Source organism: Suncus etruscus, chromosome 2, assembly GCF_024139225.1.
Source record: "Suncus etruscus isolate mSunEtr1 chromosome 2, mSunEtr1.pri.cur, whole genome shotgun sequence".
Classification (NCBI taxonomy): Eukaryota; Metazoa; Chordata; class Mammalia; order Eulipotyphla; family Soricidae; genus Suncus; species Suncus etruscus.
In genome coordinates, this window is record NC_064849.1 from 33,734,983 (window position 1) to 33,755,890 (window position 20,908).

At 50.0% G+C, this 20,908-nt stretch overlaps 1 protein-coding gene across 2 annotated transcripts in view; it reads left to right on the top strand.

Annotated features, from left to right (window-relative positions):
* TNS1 (tensin 1) overlaps positions 1 to 20,908 on the top strand; it is a 200,195-nt gene that overhangs the window by 158,740 nt on the left and 20,547 nt on the right. For both annotated transcript variants that reach the window (XM_049768018.1, XM_049768016.1), the window contains exons 18-20: positions 6,637 to 6,833; positions 7,974 to 8,049; positions 13,159 to 13,251. In XM_049768018.1, coding sequence (XP_049623975.1) covers positions 6,637 to 6,833; positions 7,974 to 8,049; positions 13,159 to 13,251 — 366 coding nt within the window. The remainder of the gene's footprint in view (positions 1 to 6,636; positions 6,834 to 7,973; positions 8,050 to 13,158; positions 13,252 to 20,908) is intronic.

A 20,908-nucleotide genomic window follows, 5' to 3' on the forward strand; every position in this document is an offset into this window, starting at 1 on the left:
TCAGCCAAGAAGCAAATGCATGTGGAACATGTCAGGTGGGAAAGGAAAGGGGTGAAGAACCTGTGAGGGGTTGGGGACCATATGCCTCAGAATGGCTTCTTTGCCTTGGGGGGACTTATGGTAGAGGAGCTACATGTGCAAATGAGGTGGCAGCACAGAGGTTATGAATGTGGAAAGTATATCTGGGAATAGAAGTGGCTTGTAGCTCACCTTGTGTGAAATGGTGGGTTGTGTGTTTCACAATCCCCAGAGAGGAAGAGGAATCCCTATGCCCCAAGTTTGGGTAGGATAAGAGACACAGGTCCAACAACAATTCCGACACAGGAAATAATTCACACACAATTGGGAAGGAAACTCACATCACAAGCTGTTCACTCACAACTAGTTGCTCCACCATGTGGAACCATGAGCCTAGATGGCAGCTTCTCCTCCAGGCCTCCTACAGTAGCCTTTATAAACAAATCAGAAGGCAATGGGAAACATCTTTTTAACATGCAAACCAAAAGAACCCATCGAGAGACATGTAATTAGAAGGCAATGACTCCAAATGCCTCTACCAACAGCCCTGGAGGTGATTCTAAGATCTTGGTTTTCTGTTCTGCAGGGTATGAGTTAAGATCTGCCCTAATTCTTAGGGAGGATTTGGCAGAAAAGGGTCTATAGATATGACTTGTTCTAAAAGGATTCCTATGGCTATGATAGAGGGAGCCTGGATAGGAGTCTGTTAATCAGGAGGATAGAGGAGCTTAGATATATAGACATATTAGAAGGGGGAGCCATGAAGGTTTATGGATAAACTAGGCCTGGGATAGTCCAGAAAAAAGCCCAGGTCAATGCTATGATTTTTTTGGCTCCAGTGACCAGAGATTGGAATTGCTCTTTATCATATGGGATATGGGATATGGGACACTCAGGTTCAGGGTCAGAATTTCAGCTGTGATGTAGGTCACATGAAACTTGAGATGCTCACAGAACACCCGGGCTGGTGGATCTGTGAGTCAGGATTTCTGGGACTGAGTGTGGCAAAATGGGTGGAGCCTTCCTATGGCTGCCATGGAAAATGAGGTGCTGATGATATCAGCAGGGTACACCCAGTCTAGATCCTGAAGAAGAGCCTGGGATCGGGTCCTACATGTGGAAGGGTGGAGTCAGGAGGTGGGACTAGCTCAGAAATGGGGACGATGGAGCAGTTTGTCTGTTTGAGGAAAACAAAAAGGGTCGGGTCTCCGGAAAGAGAGAGCTGGAGTACAGTACCTGTGGTGTGAAAGTGTTCATGAGGGGGACTGAAGGCAGGTCTTTGTCACATCCAGAAAGGCTGGGTATTTATTTTTATTGGGCCACACTCATTGATGCTCAGGGGTAACTCCAGACTCTGCACTCCTGGTGGTGTTCGGGGGACCATATGGGATGCTGGTGTTTAAGCCTGTGGTATCCCTGTGCAAGGCAAGTACCCTCTCCACTGTACTATCTTTCTAGAAGCCCCTTAGGCAGCTTGTTTTAAGGAGTCTGAGGATCAAACCCAAGGTTTCAAGGCAGGCGTGGAACTGTTTTCCTCTACCCTGAGTAGGTCCCAGCCCCCACTTTAAGGATCTTGGGGCAGTAAGGAGTTAAAAAGATTACAAAAGGCTCCTGAAAAAGAGGAATCTATATGGAAGACAGAAGGGACTCAGGCTGCCAGGGCAGGGGACCCTGAGGCATGGGTGGAAGTGGGACAGGATGTCCAGGACAAGAAAAGTCCTGGAGAAGAGACTGGTCCAGGAGGGTAAGTCAGAGGCAGGCAGCGACTACAGAGGGCACCCCCGCAAGGAGAATGAGGGGTGTGCCTACATCCTCACTGTACCAAGACCCTCCTGGCCAACTCCTTCACCCCTTCTCTGGTTTGGGGCTCCCTCCTGGATGCAGAGCCCAGCTAACCTCCATTTTTCTCTTTGTTTTTGTTTTGTTTCGTCTTGTTGGATGCTTTCTCTGTGTGTCCTATGTCCACCTGTCCTGCTATGGGTGTGGTGCCTTCTCTTCCTGCCTGCTCCCCTTGGTGGGGTGGGTGAGCAGCCTACAATGCCAGGCTGCAGGCAATGAGGCAGCGGGGCAGTGGCTGGCACCCTCCTCCCCACCGGTTCCGAGCTTCTTCCATCTCTGGTTGGTTCCTCCTGCTCCCTCCCACATTAGATCTTTCTTGTAGTCCCCAGCTCCTCTTCCCCTCCATTCTCCCGTCTCACCCACCTCCTCCTTCCTGCTTCACTTTGTCCTTTCTGCCTCTTTTCTACCTCCTCTAACACCCTCACCATCCTACCTCTTCCTAACTTATTTTTACCCAGTTCTTTTCTTCCCTGCCTGCTTCTCTTTCCTTCCCTTCTGACTCTCTTTCCTAACTTCCCTTTTTCTGCATGAGCAACTGCTCCCCATTTGTACATGGACACAGGCCTTGAGCTTGCTGCTTTGGCCTTATCTAGGTCCGCATTGATTAGGCTATCAGGTCAGGCCACCCGGGGTACCCAATTAGGGCATATCAGGGGCAAAGATAAAGTGCCCTTTGACTCTTGCCATTCCATCTGCTCTGCAGAATCACAGTCCCTCCATCCACATCCTGCTTCTCTGATCCAAGGACAAGGCCTGGAGTCAGAAAAACTGACAGTGGTCCTGGCTTTCTGCCTCGACCATCCCCGAGACCTGTGATGAGACTCCAAAGCTCAGAGCTCAGGCTTCTAGTCTGAGAGGGGAGGGACCATGGTCCACTGATAGGGTGGCCTGGTGAGTCCATATGCTGTCATGGGGCAGCTCCGGCCATGAGAGTCACAGTGCTGTGTGTGGGAACTGTCTATGTTTTTATGTCCATAGACCTGTGACCAGGAGTCCCAGTTCTCCACCTTTACCTCCAGAATAGGAGGAGACTCTCAGCCACTCTGTAAAGGAGTGTGAGGGTCGTGACTGACCCCCTAAATATACAAGGTACTCCCCATCCATGGATAGTGGGGAGATGGTTCCAGCAGAATATCCTCTTTCTGCCTCCTCTTTCCCACCTTTTCTCAGCCCTGTGCGGGGGAGCAGTGTCCCGTGGGTGGATGTGGGGCGCTGGACCTACCCTCAGGGGAGCTGGCATGGCTTGCCCTAGATCTGCTAGTATAAGTGCCCGCCGTGTGGCTTTCTGGTGCCCTGGCTCAGCAGGTGGTCCCCAGATCCCCTGGCTTCCGGAGCCCCAGCACGCACTCGGACACCCACCAGCACTGGCACCTGGAGCTGAGCAGTTGGGCCTTTTGGAGATCGGAAGTCTGGAAAGAAGACTGGGTCTGTGGGGGTGGAAATCGCCAGTGTGTGGGTGTAGGAGGGGCCTGTGATGACGCTGGATATTCTGTCCCGGATACTTGTCCAGACTCAAAACGTCGGGTGCTGAAGAGCAGCCAGCCGTGTTCTGTAAAAGTGTCTGTGTTGATGTGTGTGAGTTGTAACTTTGCAGAATTACAGTGTATGCTTGTGTGAGTGTATATTGTGAATGCACGCTTATGTGTATGGTATAAATGTATGTGTGTACACACATGCTACAACACATGACTGCACACATAGTGTTCATGCATGTTAACATGTGCATATGCCTGACAGTGCATGGATATACACATGTGTATTTGTATGTGTGTATTTGTGTGTGTGTGTGTGTGTGTGTGTGTGTGTGTGTGTGTGTGTGTCTGAGCACTCTATCCCAAGGAGTAGATGAGTACCCCAGGCACAGTCCCTCTCCTGTGCTCTGCTCTCAGGTCTAGGACCTGAGCTCAGGCCCTGGACTGAGGGCACAACTGTCCTCCCAGTGCTTGCAGTGGGTGAGTGGCACTTTGAACTGGCCACACACAAGATCACCCCTCCAAGCCGCCTTGTGGATGATACGGCCCCTCCTCCTCACCCTGCAGAATGTGGTGAGAGACTGTCTGAGACACCTCATCTACCCCCTTTCTCTGTCCTTCCTCCACACAATCTCTTGCTGGGGGTAGAGGTAGGAGTTCTGGAAGCTGCTCTGTCCACTACCCACCCTGCCCAGTACAGGCTGCATGGGGAAGTGTGTGTGCTTGCGTGCCTGTGAGTGTGCGTGTGAAGGTCATAGCACACAGACCCATAAGACATGAGAAGTGTCAGAGAGCCTGAGAAGTCGGGGTGGAGGGCAGGCCTTGTTTTATTATGGGTCCATCTTTGGGTCATGCTGGAGGGGTGCTCCTGCTCTGTGAGGCAGTTCTGCTTGGCTGGGGAACAATGGGGCTCTTTTTTCTCCCCCCAGTCATGCAGAGCCCTCCTGCCATAGAGAGAAGAAAGATGGGGGGCAGCTCTCCCAGCACTCTGGAGAGACTGAGCCTGCCAAAGGGGACAACAGTGAAACTCTGTGTTTTAAGAATGTGACAGACTACTGGAACTGAGGGATCCTTGCAGGGGAAAAGAATGAAATGTGAGGGCAGGTCTCTCTCTCCCTGTGCTCAGCAGTATCCCAGCTCTTCGCAGTCACTCTATTCTTCCACATCAGGCTGGAGCATGTTTCCATGTCTGGTCCTCGACCTCAGTGTCGAGGAGAGGCCATGTGATCTCCCTTAGGGGGTTTCACCCTCTTGTTCTGGTGTCCCCCATCCTCCCTATATGGGAAATCTCTTAGCTGTCCAGTTGTGGCTTTGAGTGCCATCACCACCTTTGGGCACTTCGAGGTGTTTCTGGGCACATGGGGAGAGAACACTGGCTGTTCCTCTAGGCAGTTCAGGACTCAGGCAACTGTGAGATTTCCCCCCACATAGGGAAAGAGTCCATCCCTTGCAAAGACACAGGAGTCTGCCAGAAAGAGGCAGTCAGGGTGGGGGTGCCGGAACTGAGAGCAGCCCTTAATGCATTTCTTTTAACCTTGGAGCTGAACTTCGTTCCAAACCCCAAGAGCATTTCCTGAATGGGCTGCCTTGGTCACAATTATTATTAGAAAATCAATGTCTATGTCTTTGTCTAATGTCTCTGCCAGGAATGAAGCCAGCAGTAGCTCCAAACCCAGCTGCCCAGAAAGCTTGGGGGCCGGGAGGTTGGTGGCAGCAAAGGGAGAGCGTGAATGAGGACTGGGGACCCCCTCCCAGGCTTTGGGGGGAGGTTGGGAGCCCAGTATTGCCACTTTGCAACATCACACCCCTATGTCCATCCGGGTTGGCACTCATCATGGCAGCCCCTGGTCCTCTCCTTGATCCCCTTTTTTTCATCCCCCACAACAAAGGAAGCAGGGTGCAGGGCTAATTTGCCATTACGACTCACTTCTCTTGGGCCACTCTTTTTCTCTGGGGGTGTATGCAGATAGCTTCTGAATAATCAGTGGATCTTCAGAACTTCATCAGTCTTTGTAAAATGCCTCTCTAGCCTTGGTGCACACTGGCTCCCCGAATTATGGGTGTGTAGGCAAGTTCTGTGTGCAAACATGTATGTGTGTGCCCTTAAATTTTTTGTGTGTGTGAGACTGTGCGCATGTGCGTGTGCATGAAGGTGTGTGTCTGGCCTCTGACTTAGCAGCCGATACCCTGCTCTTTATGACTGGTAGGAAGATTCCCAGCATCTGCTTTCCATGGTTATTTTTGTGGCTGCCTGGTGGGAGGGGGGGAATGCCTGAAGACTTGTAGATCCCCTGTAGAGCAGCAGATGATGGTTCATTCTCAAGGATAGAATTTTTGAGGGCTACCCAGGACACAAGCCTAGGGTTGAGCTGTATGCGGCATAAGCATGTGTGCATGGCAGAGATATGTGTGTGTATCTACCAAGTGGCCCGGGGACACAGTCCCCTAGTGTGCTGGTGGGAAACTGGTGTGGTCAGAGCCCTGGGTCCTGGTCTTAGCCTCTGCCCTTTCCCAGCCTGCCCTTGGAAAGGGATTAGGGATGGAGGCAAGTGGAAGTGGAATCTGGCCTCAGCTAGGTCTGAGCCTCTGAAGCCCAGAAGATTGCGAGTTTTTGAGGATTCCGGAGCCAGCTCTATGAGGCCATGGGTTCCGGGCCCCAGCCCAGCTGTGGGGAGAACCAGTGGGAAGGAAGGCGGGTGAGGTTAACAGCATTGGTCCCCAGAGCAGATGTGGAAAATGACTTCAGGCTCTCGGCTGGCTGTTCTGAGAGTGGCCGGATAGGAACCTGGACTAACTTAGAAATCAGAAAATATGAGTGGGTAGGGTGGTGGTTGTGGTGGTGGTAAGTCAAGGAACAAGGTGAGACAAGTTGGGAAAAAGGTTTTGGAAGTTGTGGGACCCCAGAGAAGACCAACAATGTTTCAGGTGCCACTGGGTTTGGGTGTTTGAGTGAGGATGGAGCACAAGATGATGAGAGCTGAGCTCTTTCCAGCTTCTCCCCACCCGCCTGGTGTTGCTTGTTGGTTGATGCAGTCGCCTTGGAGACGTCTCTCCTCCCTGGTGTGCCTGGAAGATCTGGCCTTCTGCCTGCAGGCCGTGGAAGGCGCTGACATCTGGTTCTTGGATCAACCCTTTGTGCTCAGGGTCCCTAAGAAACAACCCATACCATGTCCTGGGTAGTGGTTGTGGGTGGGGAGAACAAGGTGGGGACAAGAGCCCCTCTCCAACTCAGCCAGGGGTCAACCTCTCTGCTTTCTGGGGGAACCTTTTCTGCTCCTTACCCTCCATGCCCTGCCATTCCTCTCAGGGGTACAGGCACGGGAGAAGCAGCCCACCGAGCCTTCTGCCCCTCTGCGGAGAAGGGCGGCCAGTGACGGACAGTATGAGAATCAGTCTCCAGAGCCTGCGTCCCCCCGGAGCCCTGGGGTTCGCTCCCCAGTTCAGTGTGTCTCCCCAGAGCTGGCTCTCACCATCGCTCTCAATCCTGGAGGGAGGCCCAAAGAGGTGAGTCCTTCCACCCCCACTCTGGGAATACAGGGTCAGTGGGAGCCTGCCTGGGCACTCCAGGTCCCCTAGGGTCATATGGGTGATAGTGACCTTAGTTTCCCAGTCATTTTGTTTTAGTTTTGGAACCACAGCCTTGGTGCTCAGGGGTTACTCCTGGCTCTGCACTCAAGAATCATCCTTGGTTTTCTTGAAGGACCCTAGGGGAAGCCTGGGATTGAATCCAGGTTGGCTGTGGGCAAGGCAAATACCCTACTTGCTGTGCTATTGCACCGCCCATCTCTCAGTCATTTGACCTCCTTCTACTGTATGCCATCATCACCAACACATATGCCCAACACACCCATTGGTCCAAGTCTCCACTTCTAGAGAGCCATCGTTGTTGGGGTTAGAGGCCTTGAGTGTGGCACAAGTGTGGTTATAAGCCAAACCTGATAATACCACAAAAGCATTTGGGACCCTTCCTGGATGCTACACTTCTCAGCCCCAAAGGCTGTCATTTGAGGAGCTGGAGACATTAGATCTTAAGAGTCAGGAAGTCAAATAGTGACTTTGTTAGAAAGGGAGATTTTCCCAGCCAGGAGATAGCTTAGAGAACATATTCCCAAGGTGACACCGCCACTCCTCAAGGTTCTACTGGCTGTGATCCTCTCCCTACCACCCCCCAAAAAGGAGCTAATAAAGAGATTTTCAAGTCCTCTCTACCGATGCTCAGTACAGCTCCAGGTGGTTCCCAGGATCTCACCTCTCAGACACCCCCAGCCCTGTGGCCTCTGGAAGATTCTCATGCAAGGTCTCCACATCTCATACAACTCAGGCTAATGGGTCCATCTGGGTCTAAATGGTTTTGGAATAGACTTGCTTGCTGCCTAGATCATTGCTCCTTCTCTTTAGTCTTGGGCTGATTCTCAGCCAGATGTCCTTTGACCTACAAATGCCTAAATCTGCTCACAAATAATTGTGTCCCTTTTCTCTTTTTCTGCCTGAGTATGGTCCTCGATCCTTTGATGGAGCCCTGGTGTCCCCCCAGGAATGGGGTGGGAGGAACCTGGCTATCAAGGGAGAGCTGTGGGCTCCTTGCAAGAACCAGGTCACTGAGGGGGTCTCACCTGTCATCCCCTACCTCTTGTCTTTCTACAGCCCCATCTGCATAGTTACAAGGAGGCCTTTGAGGAAATGGACGGACCTTCCCCAGCCAGCCCGCCACCTAGTGGGGGTAAGAATCCCCCACCCCACTAAGCCTGCCACTCTGAGTCTCTCAAGCTTCTGCTCTGAACAGCAGCTCCAGAAGAGGGTGTTGCCACAATTGGGAGGAGACCTAAACTTGAGTCTTCTGCCACCACCTGCCTCCCAGGGCAGTATGCTTCTCCTCTGTTGCCTCAGTTCCTCAGTCTAAGGATGGGGACCAAATGTGGCACCCTGAGTCCCACAGGGTAGAGATGTTCTGGTTATTTGTTGAGAGTTTTCCGCCTATATGTACACCTACCCCTAAGTGATTGTGATTTCCCAGTGTGTATGTACACTTGACACCCCTTGTCCTTCTTGCTTATGACCTTTCACCTATACCCCCACCCCCAATCCTGATACCTTTTTTGTTTAGGGACCTATTTGGTTTCCACCTAAGAAAGAAAGTTTCAGAATGTACAGTACAGGCCAACACAGCACCTCACACTCCTGCCACAGGGTACCTGGGACAGGCACATTTAGTCAGCACTCTCATCCCTAGGCCTCCCCAAAAATCAGAGGCTTATTGGACCTGAGAAAATTACTTGGGAGACTGGTTAGGAATTATGCTTCTCCTTTGGGGGAGAAACATCATGAAGAGGAAGAAGGTGTTTGTGGCAAAGCAGTGAGAGGCCTGTGGCTGCTATGGGGGCTGTGAGAGGAGGCAAGCAGAGGAGGAGAGACTGAAAGTGTCCCAGTTTGGGTGGTCTAGATTTGGCTTGTGCTGTCCATTTGCACAGAGAGGATGGTGAGGGGGCAGGGCAGCGGAGTGGCCTCGTATTCCTCATAGCAGAGACGGGGTGTGGTACCTGCTCCTGGTCCTTATGCCACTCAGCTCTGGGTGTTATCATCCTGGGGTGCAGGAAGCCATCCAGAGTGGCAGCTGTGCCCGCCCCACACAGCACCACTGGCAACGGTTGTGGAACCTGAGCCACATTGTGTGGCTTCAAATATTCCAGAGTTGCCTTTAAAACCTGAGCAGGAAACTGGGGAAATGAATTTTAAAGATGGCTTCTTTAACCCCAGATATCCTAGATGTTATTAGCTCAGTCGATAAATCAAGATGAAAATACTGATGGCCTCATGATAGCATGCTTGCCTTGCATGCATGAGGTCCCGGGTTCAATCCCTGGCATACTGCCAGACACACACACACACACACACACACACACACACACACACAGATGTTCACTATATATATAGTTTTATAATGCTAGTTTATAATTTTTTTTTTTTTTGGTTTTTGGGTCACACCCTGTAGCGCTCAGGGGTTACTCCTGGCTCTGCACTCAGAAATTGTTCCTGGCAGGCTCGGAGTACCATATGGGATGCTGGGAATCAAACCTGGGTGTGTCCTGGATTGTCCACATGCAAAGCAAATATCCTACTACTGTGCTATCTCTGTGGCCCTACTTTATAATTCTTTATAAAATTTGAGTTTACTTTTATTAAATCAAGATAAATTATTGATAGGATTATGATATAGTATGTGCTTTGTACTTTGCATGCATGATACCCCAAGTTCCCTCTCTGGCATCCCACATACATTATATTTATATATGTATAGGTGTATAGAAGCTATATAGAGAGCTAGCTTGTATCTACAGTATTTCTAATTATTTCATCTTTTTCTGTTTTATTTATTTTTTGGTGCTGGGGATTAAACAGTGTCTAATGCATACAAGATGTATGGAGCTGTGTCTCTGGTCCCTTAAAATGCTTTCTCTCTCTTTTTTTGGGGGGGGGCTACACCTGGTGGCACTCAGGGGTCACTCCTGGCTCTGTGCTCAGAAATCACTTCTGGCAGGCTTAGGGGACCATATGGGATGCTGGGAATCGAACACGGGCCAGCCATGTACAAGGCAAATGCTCTACCCCTTACACTCTGGCCCAAAATTCTCTTTTTTTTTTAAACAAAATTCTTCACAAGCGGATTCAACTCATGCTTCCAATTATTTGAACTGATCTCTCCCCCCCCACCACCACAATGTGGAATGTATCTCTCTAACCCTCTAACATTGTCACCAGACTAGAGAGGCCTTTGGAGTTCCTATTTCATACTCTGTCTTTGAAATGATGTTGATGATCCTGTTCTCTTCCAGTCTGTCCTGGGAACTGAGGGTGGCTGCTAGGCTGGGAAGCTGAATGTGGCCATGGCTGCCGTCACTGGGCGATGCCATCCCTGGACAGCCAGTTGCAGAGACTACTCTGTGGCCTTTGTGATTCTGTGGGGTGTATCTCTCAGCTGTCAGGAACGTGCCTTCTTCAACCATGCACTAATTGCCTGTTGCTGCAATGCCACTTGGCCATCAGTATGTTAGAGGTTGAAGCCATCTGGGTTGAGCCATGTGAGTTTGGCCTCCCCACACCCTCCCTCTTCTTCTCTTCTGGGCTAGTCCCAGTGGGGACAATAAGTCAGAGGTCTCACCCATGCACAGGGTTGGGAGAGAACAGAGGCGGAGAAATGCCTGGAATTCTTCTCTCAGGATGCAGAAGCCTTGTCTGGGGACAGGGCCACCCACTTCTCCTCAGTTGAAGGGCCAAATGCCTGGAGACAAGGAGTGGGGAGGCAAGAACTAGAGAGGACCAAATGGGCTCAGGGAAAACTCCTATTGCTGTTTGTTGCTTGTCCTCCTTGTGTCTGTTCTGGGGACTCAGCTGCCTGGCTGGGGCTGGGTGTACGGGGCTCTTTCTTTGCACAGAGGTCTCTGCAGCTGAGTTCATCCTTATCTTCATTCCAATGCAAACCTTTTACAACCCAGCCTTCGATAAATGTCTCTTGTAAGAGAGTTTCACTTTTGTTTAAGAAGAGGGAGATGGACACACATGCATACCTGTGTGTGCACATACATACATGCACACACATAAACAGACTCACATAGATTGAATAGAAAGCAGAGACACTACAGAGGCACTCACTCACATGCTGTCCCTGGATGTGTGTTTGTACCATATGCCCCCTGCTCTTTCTGTCCCTGGGTCATGAAGGACAGTGAGAGGGTAAGGGGGCAAGAATGTGCTTGGCTGAACCCCCACAAGTCTTCATGCACTAATGCTCCCAAATGCACCCCAATACATACACAGTGGCATTGTGTATTGCTTTCATGGAGACTGTCTTTTGGGGGGGGATTCATTTCTAAACACACCATTTGGCTACCTGTGCTGGCTCTGATGACAGGTCTTTTTTTTTTTATAATGCAATGTATTGTATATAATAATATATTGTATATACATTGTATTCCATTATTGAATAACAATATTTTTTTTTCTTAACACCACCCATCACCAGTGCAACATTCCCATCACCAATGTCCCAAGTCTCCCTCCTCCCCACCCGACCCCCGCCTGTACTCTAAACAGGTTCTCAATTTCCCTCATACATTCTCATTATTAGGACAGTTCAAAATGTAGTTATTTATCCAACTAAACTCATCACTCTTTGTGATGAGCTTCCTGAGGTGAGCTGGAACTTCCAGCTCTTTTCTCTTTTGTGTCTGAAAGTTATTATTGCAAGAATGTCTTTCATTTTTCTTAAAACCCATAAATGTGTGAGACCATTCTGCGTTTTTTTCTCTCTCTCTGACTTATTTCACTCAGCATAATAGATTCCGTGTACATCCATGTATAGGAAAATTTCATGACTTCATCTCTCCTGACAGCTGCATAATATTCCATTGTGTATATGTACCACAGTTTCTTTAGCCATTCGTCTGTTGAAGGGCATCTTGGTTGTTTCCAGAGTCTTGCTATGGTAAATATAGCTGCAATGAATATAGGTGTAAGGAAGGGGTTTTTGTATTGTATTTTTGTGTTCCTAGGGTATATTCCTAGGAGTGGTATAGCTGGATCGTATGGGAGCCATACGATGGAGATGGCCAAAAGACACATGAAAAAGTGCTCCACATCACTAATCATCAGGGAGATGCAAATCAAAACAACGATGAGATACCACCTCACACCACAGAGAATGGCACACATCACAAAGAATGAGAATAAACAGTGTTGGCGGGGATGTGGGGAGAAAGGAACTCTTATCCACTGCTGGTGGGAATGCCGTCTAGTTCAACCTTTATGGAAAGCGATATGGAGATTCCTCCAAAAACTGGAAAACTGATGACAGGTCTTGGCTCTGCTCGTGGGCTCTCTGGGCTGGGAGACGTGATAGGAGGCATGGCTACATACCAGTTTTCTTCAGAGGATGCCAGGATCTGTAGCGGCCTCCCCCTGAGAAATCCCGTGACTGGGCACAGCCACCCACCTGCCTGTCAGCTGGGATCTGACCATGTCCTTGGCTGCCAGGAGCAAAGCAGAGGCCCTTTCTGACCTTGGGGCTACATAAAACCTCTGGCCAGCCGAGGCTCATAGACTTGTAGGGCAGTGCCAGGGTGGGCTGAAGTGCCTCTAACTTTCTGTGCTTGGCCAGGGACCTGCTTCATCTGGGTCAAGCCCCTTTGGCCAAGGGCTTCTCGGTGGTCAAAGCCATTGTATGGGGGCTGGAGAGATAGCATGGAGGTAAGGCATTTGCCTTGCATGCAGAAGGACTGTGGTTCGAATCCCGGTATTCCATATGGTTTCCCAAGCCTGCCAGGAGCAATTTCTGAGTGTAGAGCCAGGAGTAACCCCTGAGCTCTGCTGGGTGTAAACCCCCCCCCCAAAAAAAAGGCATTGTGTGGTCCCTTTCATGAGTCTTCATGTACTTTATTCTCTCTCCCCATGCTAGAGGTGTGTGTGTGTGTGTGTGTGTGTGTGTGTGTGTGTACGTGTGCCCAGGAGGCCTTGGTTGGGATGTGGGGGGGGTGAGTGCAAATAATGCAGCAAGTCTGAGGGCTTAGGCCCTGTGTGCCTGCTGGGTCCACACTGACAGAGAGCCTGTAAAGAGGACCAAGCCCAGTTAGAAACTGTCCTCTCTGGATGAAAGGGTTGTGGGGCAGGAAGTATTTTTCTTGACTCTGTGGAGGGCCTGCAAGAGAAGGGACTAGACCCAAAGCTACACCCCTTGGGGCACGATTCCCTGCACTAATTTCTGCAGTCATCAGGGTACCTGACTTCCCCTGCCTTTCCTTGCCTGACACTCATTCTGGCCCCCCTTCTTTCTGTATAGTGCGGTCCCCTCCTGGTCTGGCCAAGACTCCTCTGTCTGCTCTGGGCCTGAAACCCCACAACCCTGCAGACATCCTGCTACACCCTACAGGTGGTAAGTAATACTGGCTGGGAGGGAATTGTGGGGCAGAGGGAGGGGAGGAAGACTAGAGGGTCCCCATTATCCTGGGCAGGGCTATGGGATTGCACCAGAATAGTGCCCAGAGATGGTGGGTTTGGGGAACATTCCTGGAAATGAGGTGAATATTATGGGGTCAGGCTAGCATGGGGTTTCTCTGTTCAGGGGTTGGGGGCCTAGACTCTTGGACTCCCTGTCTGTCTCTTGATATGTGGGATCAGTGACATTCAAATTTGGGGGTGTGAGGGACCTGGTTTGTTTCCTTGGATTCGATCTATTTTCTTTGGAAGTCTGGCTGCCCAGTCCTTTGAACAGGCATTTGTGTGCACACACAACCATACCCATGTAGATCTATCTATCTATCTATCTATCTATCTATCTATCTATCTATCTATCTATCTATCTATCTATCTATCTATCTATCTATCTATCTTCTGTCTGTCTGTTTATCTACCTACCTATCTATCATCTATCCATCCATCTATCATCTATCTATCTATCTATCCATCCATCCATCTATCTATCTATCTATCTATCTATCTATCTATCTATCTATCTATCTATCTATCTATCTATCTATCTATCTATCTATCTAATCTATCCACATACCAACATGCCCATATAGACAACACATAGACCCATATATGCTCATGGAAACATTCTCCCACACAGACCCATATATGCTCATGGAAACATTCTCCCACACAGACATGTGCATACAGATCATATTATGTAGCCCTAAATACACATATGTTGACATATGTAATATGCAATACAGACTCTCATCATGTAGACTCACAAGCACATGCATGCAGACACATTTTCACACTGATATGCACATGCAAAAACACACCACTTAGACCCACATATGGTCATGCAGACATGCTTCCACACAGATATGTGCATATACAAAATCATACCACATAGACCCACATGCTAATGACCATCAAACACGCACACACAAACCACACCAAAGAAATTCCCAGCTTCTCCCTTTCCAGGGGCAGGAGGTAGGGGTGTGGGTTCTTAGTGTCGTCAGGGCACCTTGACTTCAGATCTTTGGTACTGGGCTTTCGGGGTCAGCTGTGCTTCTCTCCCTCAGTGCCCAGGAGACTGACGCGGCCAGGTAAGTGGGCACATGCATGATGATGTGTGACCCACATGGACACACAATGGGCACAGCTGCCCCACAGGAGATGTCTGCATGACAGGACCACTGAGTCACAGGGGCGGAAAGCCAGTGCCCACCTCTGACCTGGCTAGTGGCACATTCCTGCTTGAGAAGTTCAGGCCAGGCCAGGGCACAGGGCTGAGCCTCTCTCCTGGGGGAGATGCCTCCCCACCTTGAGCTCTGCTCATCATGTGCCTGTCTACCTCCCAGAGCGGCCCTGGAGTCTGGGGTTCTGTCAGGGTAGGACCCCTCTGCCTGTAAACAATCATCACTGGCTTGGCTTCCTCAGCTTCTCACCGAATCTCTGAGGCCACCATTAACCATTCTTTTCTCTCTGTCTCTTTCTCTCCTTTTTTGCTCTTCTCACCTGCCTCTCTCTCCTGCTCTCCTCCCCACCTCTCTCCCATCTTCCCTCAGAGGAGGATGAGGGCAAGGTGGCGACGGAGCTTGTAGAAGGTAAGTGGAATGGGGCTTACTTCTGAGTGGCTGTAGCTATGCTTTAGGCCTGGGGGCACTTTGTAGATAGGGGATGGGGCTGTGTGGCATTCAAGGGACCATGACTATGGTTACCGGGCACACGTCTGCAGTGTTCACCTGTCACCCTGGGTGCCACCTGCACCCCCAGGAGAAACTCCAACCTCCGAAGTGTGGGTTTGGTCTGTGGAGTAGGAGGTTCCCCCTACTCCCTCCCTAGTAGTGTTCTGCTACCTTGCAGAGGGCAAAGGTGTATGCTCCCTGGCTGATTGAGAGCATGAGGTAGACCCTTAGTTTTTTTTTCTAATTTTTATTAAAGCACCATGATTTTCTGAATTATTTGTAATAATCATTTCAGGCATCAAATGTTCAGATATCATTTCTACCACCAATGTGACCTTTCCTCCACCAGTGTTCCAAATTTCCCACCCACTACCCTTGCAGGCACAAACATTATTTTATATTATTTGTTACAACACAAAGGCAGTAGAGTGATCAAAACTTAGTTCAACAAGGGTCAGTTTGGTATATATACATATATACCATGGTGTATAAAGTCAATGTCTAAGGATTTACTGGGGGGTGATTGGTGCTAGTCGAGCTTTCTGTGCTATTGGTTAGGCTCAGCAAGCTTGGTAGTTTAGTATGTAACTTTCCCATCAGCTTTTCTGTGATATTCCTGGACTGACAGTACTATATAATATCGAGGTGCCCTGTAGCCACATGCAGCCTCACAGTCTAGGTTTTATAGATCTAAAACAAATTTGGTGGCTTGGAAGTTAGATAAGGTTAAGTTGTGGAATTGGTCCATTTTTGTCAGAGGGTGTTGGGGTGTGGGTCTGGACTACTGTGGTTCATAGGAAAGGGAAATCTGTTTGTCTCCCCCTGCCCTCCACATTTCTGAGAATGCCACAGAAGTATCTGCCAAGACTGGACCACCTGGGAAGTATCAGAGGCCTTTATTTTCTTTTGGAACTTGATGGAGGAGCTGAGCCATTTTTATGCCAGGAAGATGGCAGCTGTGGTGCCCTTAGTTCTGCTACAGCCTGCAATCATGGGCAAGGCCTGAGGGATGCCCTGTGCATGGGCACAGGGATGGCAGCAGAGTATAGGGGCCACTGCCTTGTATGTGGGAGGGGACAAGCAGATTTTGGAGAGCTGCTCCGATGCACAATGACCAAAAATGAATCTCAAATCAACCCCATTAGGAAGCCAAGGTTTTTCTGGCAGTGCTTTGCCTCATGTGGCATTTCTGGGGTGAGAAGGGGTCACATGTAGGACAAGTTGAAACCCTGATCTCTGTGAAGAGGTGCTGAGGGGCAGCAGGCTCAGAGTTCCAGGGATGCCAGTGATTCTCTGTTGGGCAAGGTGGATACCCAGCTCTGAGGAATGAGCTGCTTCAAATTCCTACCAGGGACCTTGAGGTTGAAGGAGGAGTACTTTGGGGCCCACTTCACACTTTTGAGCCTGGCCTTGTTTTTTTTTTTTTTTTTTTTTTTTTGTGTGTGTGTGTGTGTGAATCAGCCAGCACCCTTTTTAAGCCAGCCAGAGTTTGAGTGGTAATCCCTGACTTCCCTGGGGTTAAAAACAAGGAAAGCCCTGGAAACAGACCTCACATGGGGATCATTCTGCCTCTGCCTCCTGCTCCCTCAGCCCTGACCCTAGGAAAGCCTGTCCCCAGACTGTGAACTTAATGCAGTCAGGGACAGTCTCAGGTTAGCTGGTGTGTGTGTGTGTGTGTGTGTGTGTGTGTGTGTGTGTGTGTGTGTGTGTGTGTGTGTGTGTGTGTGTGTGTGTAAAAAACACAAAAACAAAAAAAAATAGTCCCTCTTCTGTCCTCAGGGTCACTTCTCAAATTTGGAATGGGGCAGTTCCTTAGGGGATTTGTGTCACAGTCCCCAATTTACAGGGATGGGTCTGGCTGTAGCCCATATTGTGGGGTGAGGTGGGCATCCCCAGAAATGGGAGTGGTTAACCTGCTATTTCATTGGTCACTCTAGTACCTTCCATCTGGATTCCAGGCCCTAAACTCCAACCCTGATCAAGCACAGAATTGCTGTTATTGCCCCAAGCAATAACCCCCAGGCATTAACCCCTGTGGGCCCCAGCTTCCCTTTAGCCAGATGCCACCTACTCTCAGCCTCCATCATGCCTTTCTGATTCATAGATGGAAGGTGACCGGTAGGGGCATCTGTTTGTCTGAGCACCTGCTTGAGTTGGTGCTACATTCCTTCCTGCGTGGAGTCATTTGTTCAGTAAATACTTTGTCTGCTCAGTGCCAGACACCGTGCCAGGCAGTGGGAGACACAGTTTCTAATCTGGGGCACATGCATTAAATGATCCCTTGGAGCTAGACAGTGACAACAGTGCTGGGAAGGGAAAGGATACAGTTTCAGGAGCACTTGGGGCCAATATCCTGACCTTGGATGTAACAGTAACATGTTGGTGGAATTGCTATTGAGAGATAAGTGATATAGGGCAGACTAGGGCATGTGCAATGGCCCTGAGATGCTGTATTGCTAGCTGACTATTTTAGAACCGTGGGTAATGGTGCTGAGAGTACAGGATTGAAGAGAGTCAAGGCATACCAGAGGTAGGGCCTCCTCACCTTGTCTGGGAACCCTCAGTAATCCAGGAGGGAGAAAGAGGGCCAGCCCCCCAATGAGGGATGCTGAGGTGACATTTAGGGAGTGTCGTGACTTGTCCAAACCCACATGGTCCCAGAGACACCTGGGTGCCCAGCTGTGTCCTGCATCATGGGAGGCCGGACCTTTCCAGCCTCTGGTCCAGAGCACCCTCTGGGCCTGGAAAGCCGAGTACTCAGCTCCATGGAGTACAGAGAGCAAAAGGACTCAGAGCAGCGTTTAGAGGGTGCCAGCACCCAGAGAGGGCCCCAAGAATGGTGGGTTGTAGTGGTCCAGGTGACGGGCACATAGGTGGGGTGGAAAGGAAGATGGGACTAAATCCATGGTAGGGTCTCAGGAGTCCTCTGTGCTGTGGCCCCTGGGACTCTAGAGCAGGCTTATTTGTTATTTATTGATTTATTAAGCAACTACTAATTTTTTAAGCATCTACTGATGCTTTCCCCCTGCTGGCCACTAAGGGTATAACAAGGATCCAGACTGAGGGGGGCCTAATGCAGAGGTGCTGGTGGTCCTATCTACAAACGCAGGAATGGTGGGGGCTAGCCTGGGAGCTCTGTGCAAAGCTTTGTGTTCCAATATCCCCCCTTTTCTCTTAAAACAAAATCTTGTTCAATGGCAGAAATTTATATTTTGCTGACAGGGATTTGGGGACATTCCTGGTGGTGCTCAGGGGCTATTCTGGGCTCTGAGTTCCAAAGTGACCCCCCCTGCCAGTGCTCAGGGGGCCCTGTGTGGTGGCGGGAATTGAACTGGGGTCATCCACATGTGAGACAAGAGTTATACCTCCTGTATAATATCTCTGGCTTGACATTTCCATTTTTGAGATGGGACTCAGGGTTTCTGTCCTCCCTCTACCGTCACCTCCTCCTCCTCCATCCATATGACCTCAGTTGACTTGGCATCACACATATACACAGCCCCCCCCTTTTTTTTTACTGGGGGAAGAGACTGTACTTGAGTCTGTAGGTGACGCTGACAGTCCCTGTGCTGGTGGGGCTCTGCTCCTCTCATGCTTCAGCTGCTCTTCACTGCTCCAGCAGCCACTCTGGTTAGGCTTGGGCTTCTGGAATGTTCCACATGTCTGGCCCTTCCTGGCCCCACTTCTCCCTCCCTGCGCGGCTCCCATGGGGCGCAGCTGTTTTGAGATGGGGAGGAAAGGGGCCACAGAGAAGATGGAGGCCAGGACAGTGAGGTCTGGGGGCTGCTTAAGAGCACTATGTTTAGCAGAGAGGAGGTGAGTCCCATGGGCACAGGGGAGAGCACTAGAGCAAGGAGGAGACAGTGAAGGAAATTATTTTCTTTTGGTTTTATTTTTATTTATTTTTCTTATTTTTTCCCCTAATCTTATCCTATCTCTCTGTTTTTCTTAATTGGTACATTTGGGCCTGTGACAATGAGATTATTATCAGAGTGTTGTATGCCACCTTTTAGTGGAAGTTTGGTGTGTTTGTAAGAGTTGTTTTGTCTTAAAGTAGCAAAAGGAAGTATTTTCAAAACAGAAATTCAGGCCAGGATCAGAGTGATAGTACAGCTGGTAACATGCTCAGTCCCCAGGACCCTATATGGTCCCCTGAGCCTGCTATGAATAATTTCTAAGTACAGAGTCAGGAATACTACCTGGTGTGGCCCCAAGTCGAAAATAATAAAAAAATACATAAATCCATGTCTGAAAACTGGGTAGAACCAAGTTTTTAGGTTTTTCCAAAAATTCTAAAATGAACTTGGGGTAAATTAGTCACTTCTCAAGGGAGTCCCTCCTTCTAAGGGCTAATGGGGGGCAAGGAATGGTTCATTACAGTCACCCCTTGGTTTGGTTGGTCCTCAAGGGCCAGGAGGAGGCAGCAAAGGGGTGGCCCAGCCAGGATGATAGGGTGGCCCAAGGAAAGGATGGGGAGGAGGAGAGAAGTGGAGGGGGCAGAGCAAGCAGATGAGGGTGGAGCCTTTAAAGTGAGCAACCTGTCTCCCAGACACCTCCCAAATCCACAAACCCACTGCTTCCTGCCAAAGTAGCATCTTCTCCCTGGGTAAGTGGTGCTGACCGTCCAGGTCAGATGCTAAATTCTGGTGTTCTGAGGCACAGATTCTGATGTGGTAGGGAGGGTTGGTGTCAGTGTGGACTCCTAGCACTGCTGTCCTCCTTTCAGCTTTCTGCTATTCATGTTTCCTGTTTCAGCAATGCTGAAAATGCTGTGCCACTCAGGAACCCAGAACTTGCAGAAAGGCCAGAAGCAGGGAGGAGGGGACTCAATCTCTTTTTTTGGTTTTGGGCCATATCCGGCACAGGGATTATTCCTGGCTCTACACTCAGAAATCACTCCTGGCAGGCTCGGGGGTCCATATAGAATGCCGGGATTCGAACCACCGTCCTTCTGCATGGAAGGCAAACACCTTACCTTCATTCTATCTCTCTGTCCCAAGGGGACTCAATCTTGTCCAGAGCAGGCTGGCCACGTAGGCTCAGCATCAAGGCCCCACTCCTCGAACTTAGCCAAGTCCTATAGCAGGTCAGGGTATTGTAATTCCCCATCTCAACTGGCTCTGCTGGGAGTTACATGACCAAGTAGGTCTTATCTGCAGTGGGCGTCTTTTACCCCACATGCGATGGGGGTCCTAGCAGCAGGTCCCATTGGATTGGGCCAGCAGGTGTGGAAGTCTGAGGAGGAATATGGTCCCAGACAATGAGGGAGTGATGAATACCTGGTGACACTCAGGGGCCGGGCTTGGATACCTGTGCCCACTCCAGAAGCTGGAGGACTAGGAGTGGGAGCTCAGGGGAGTTCAGCTGCTGGCACCATATTGGCCTCGGCTCTTCCCTCCCTTTTCCCACCTCTCTGAAGGGAGTTAGGATCAGATTGGACTTGCCCTGGGACCAGTCTGTCAGGGGACAATGAGACTTGGGTGGCACAGTGACCAGAAGCTTACCCCACAAGAGTGGATCAGGTCTGTGTCAGATGGGCTTCGCTAGAACTTTGTGGGAGGTCAGCCAGGGCTTTAGGGAATATGGAAAATTCATGCCAACCTCTTAGATCTTAGGGATGCAGCACCTTTGGGTGGGCCTGGAATACGCTCAGGCCTCTATTGTGTGAGGGATGGCCCCGCTGGACCATCTTTTCTGGTCAGAAGCAGCGGGGGGAACAGTGGACAGGTGAGCACTGGACTGTTTTGGGGAGAGAGAAGAGGTGCTTGGGTCTTATTAAAGGAGAGTGGGGGGTTATGTGCATTCAAGCTACTGTGCCTTGAGGGTCTGCAAAGGCCTGGAGCATGTCTGAAGACTTTGCTCTTTCCAGAGGATGGAGGGAGAATTGTGCTGTACACATTCAGAGACCAGCCCCTGGAGCACTCC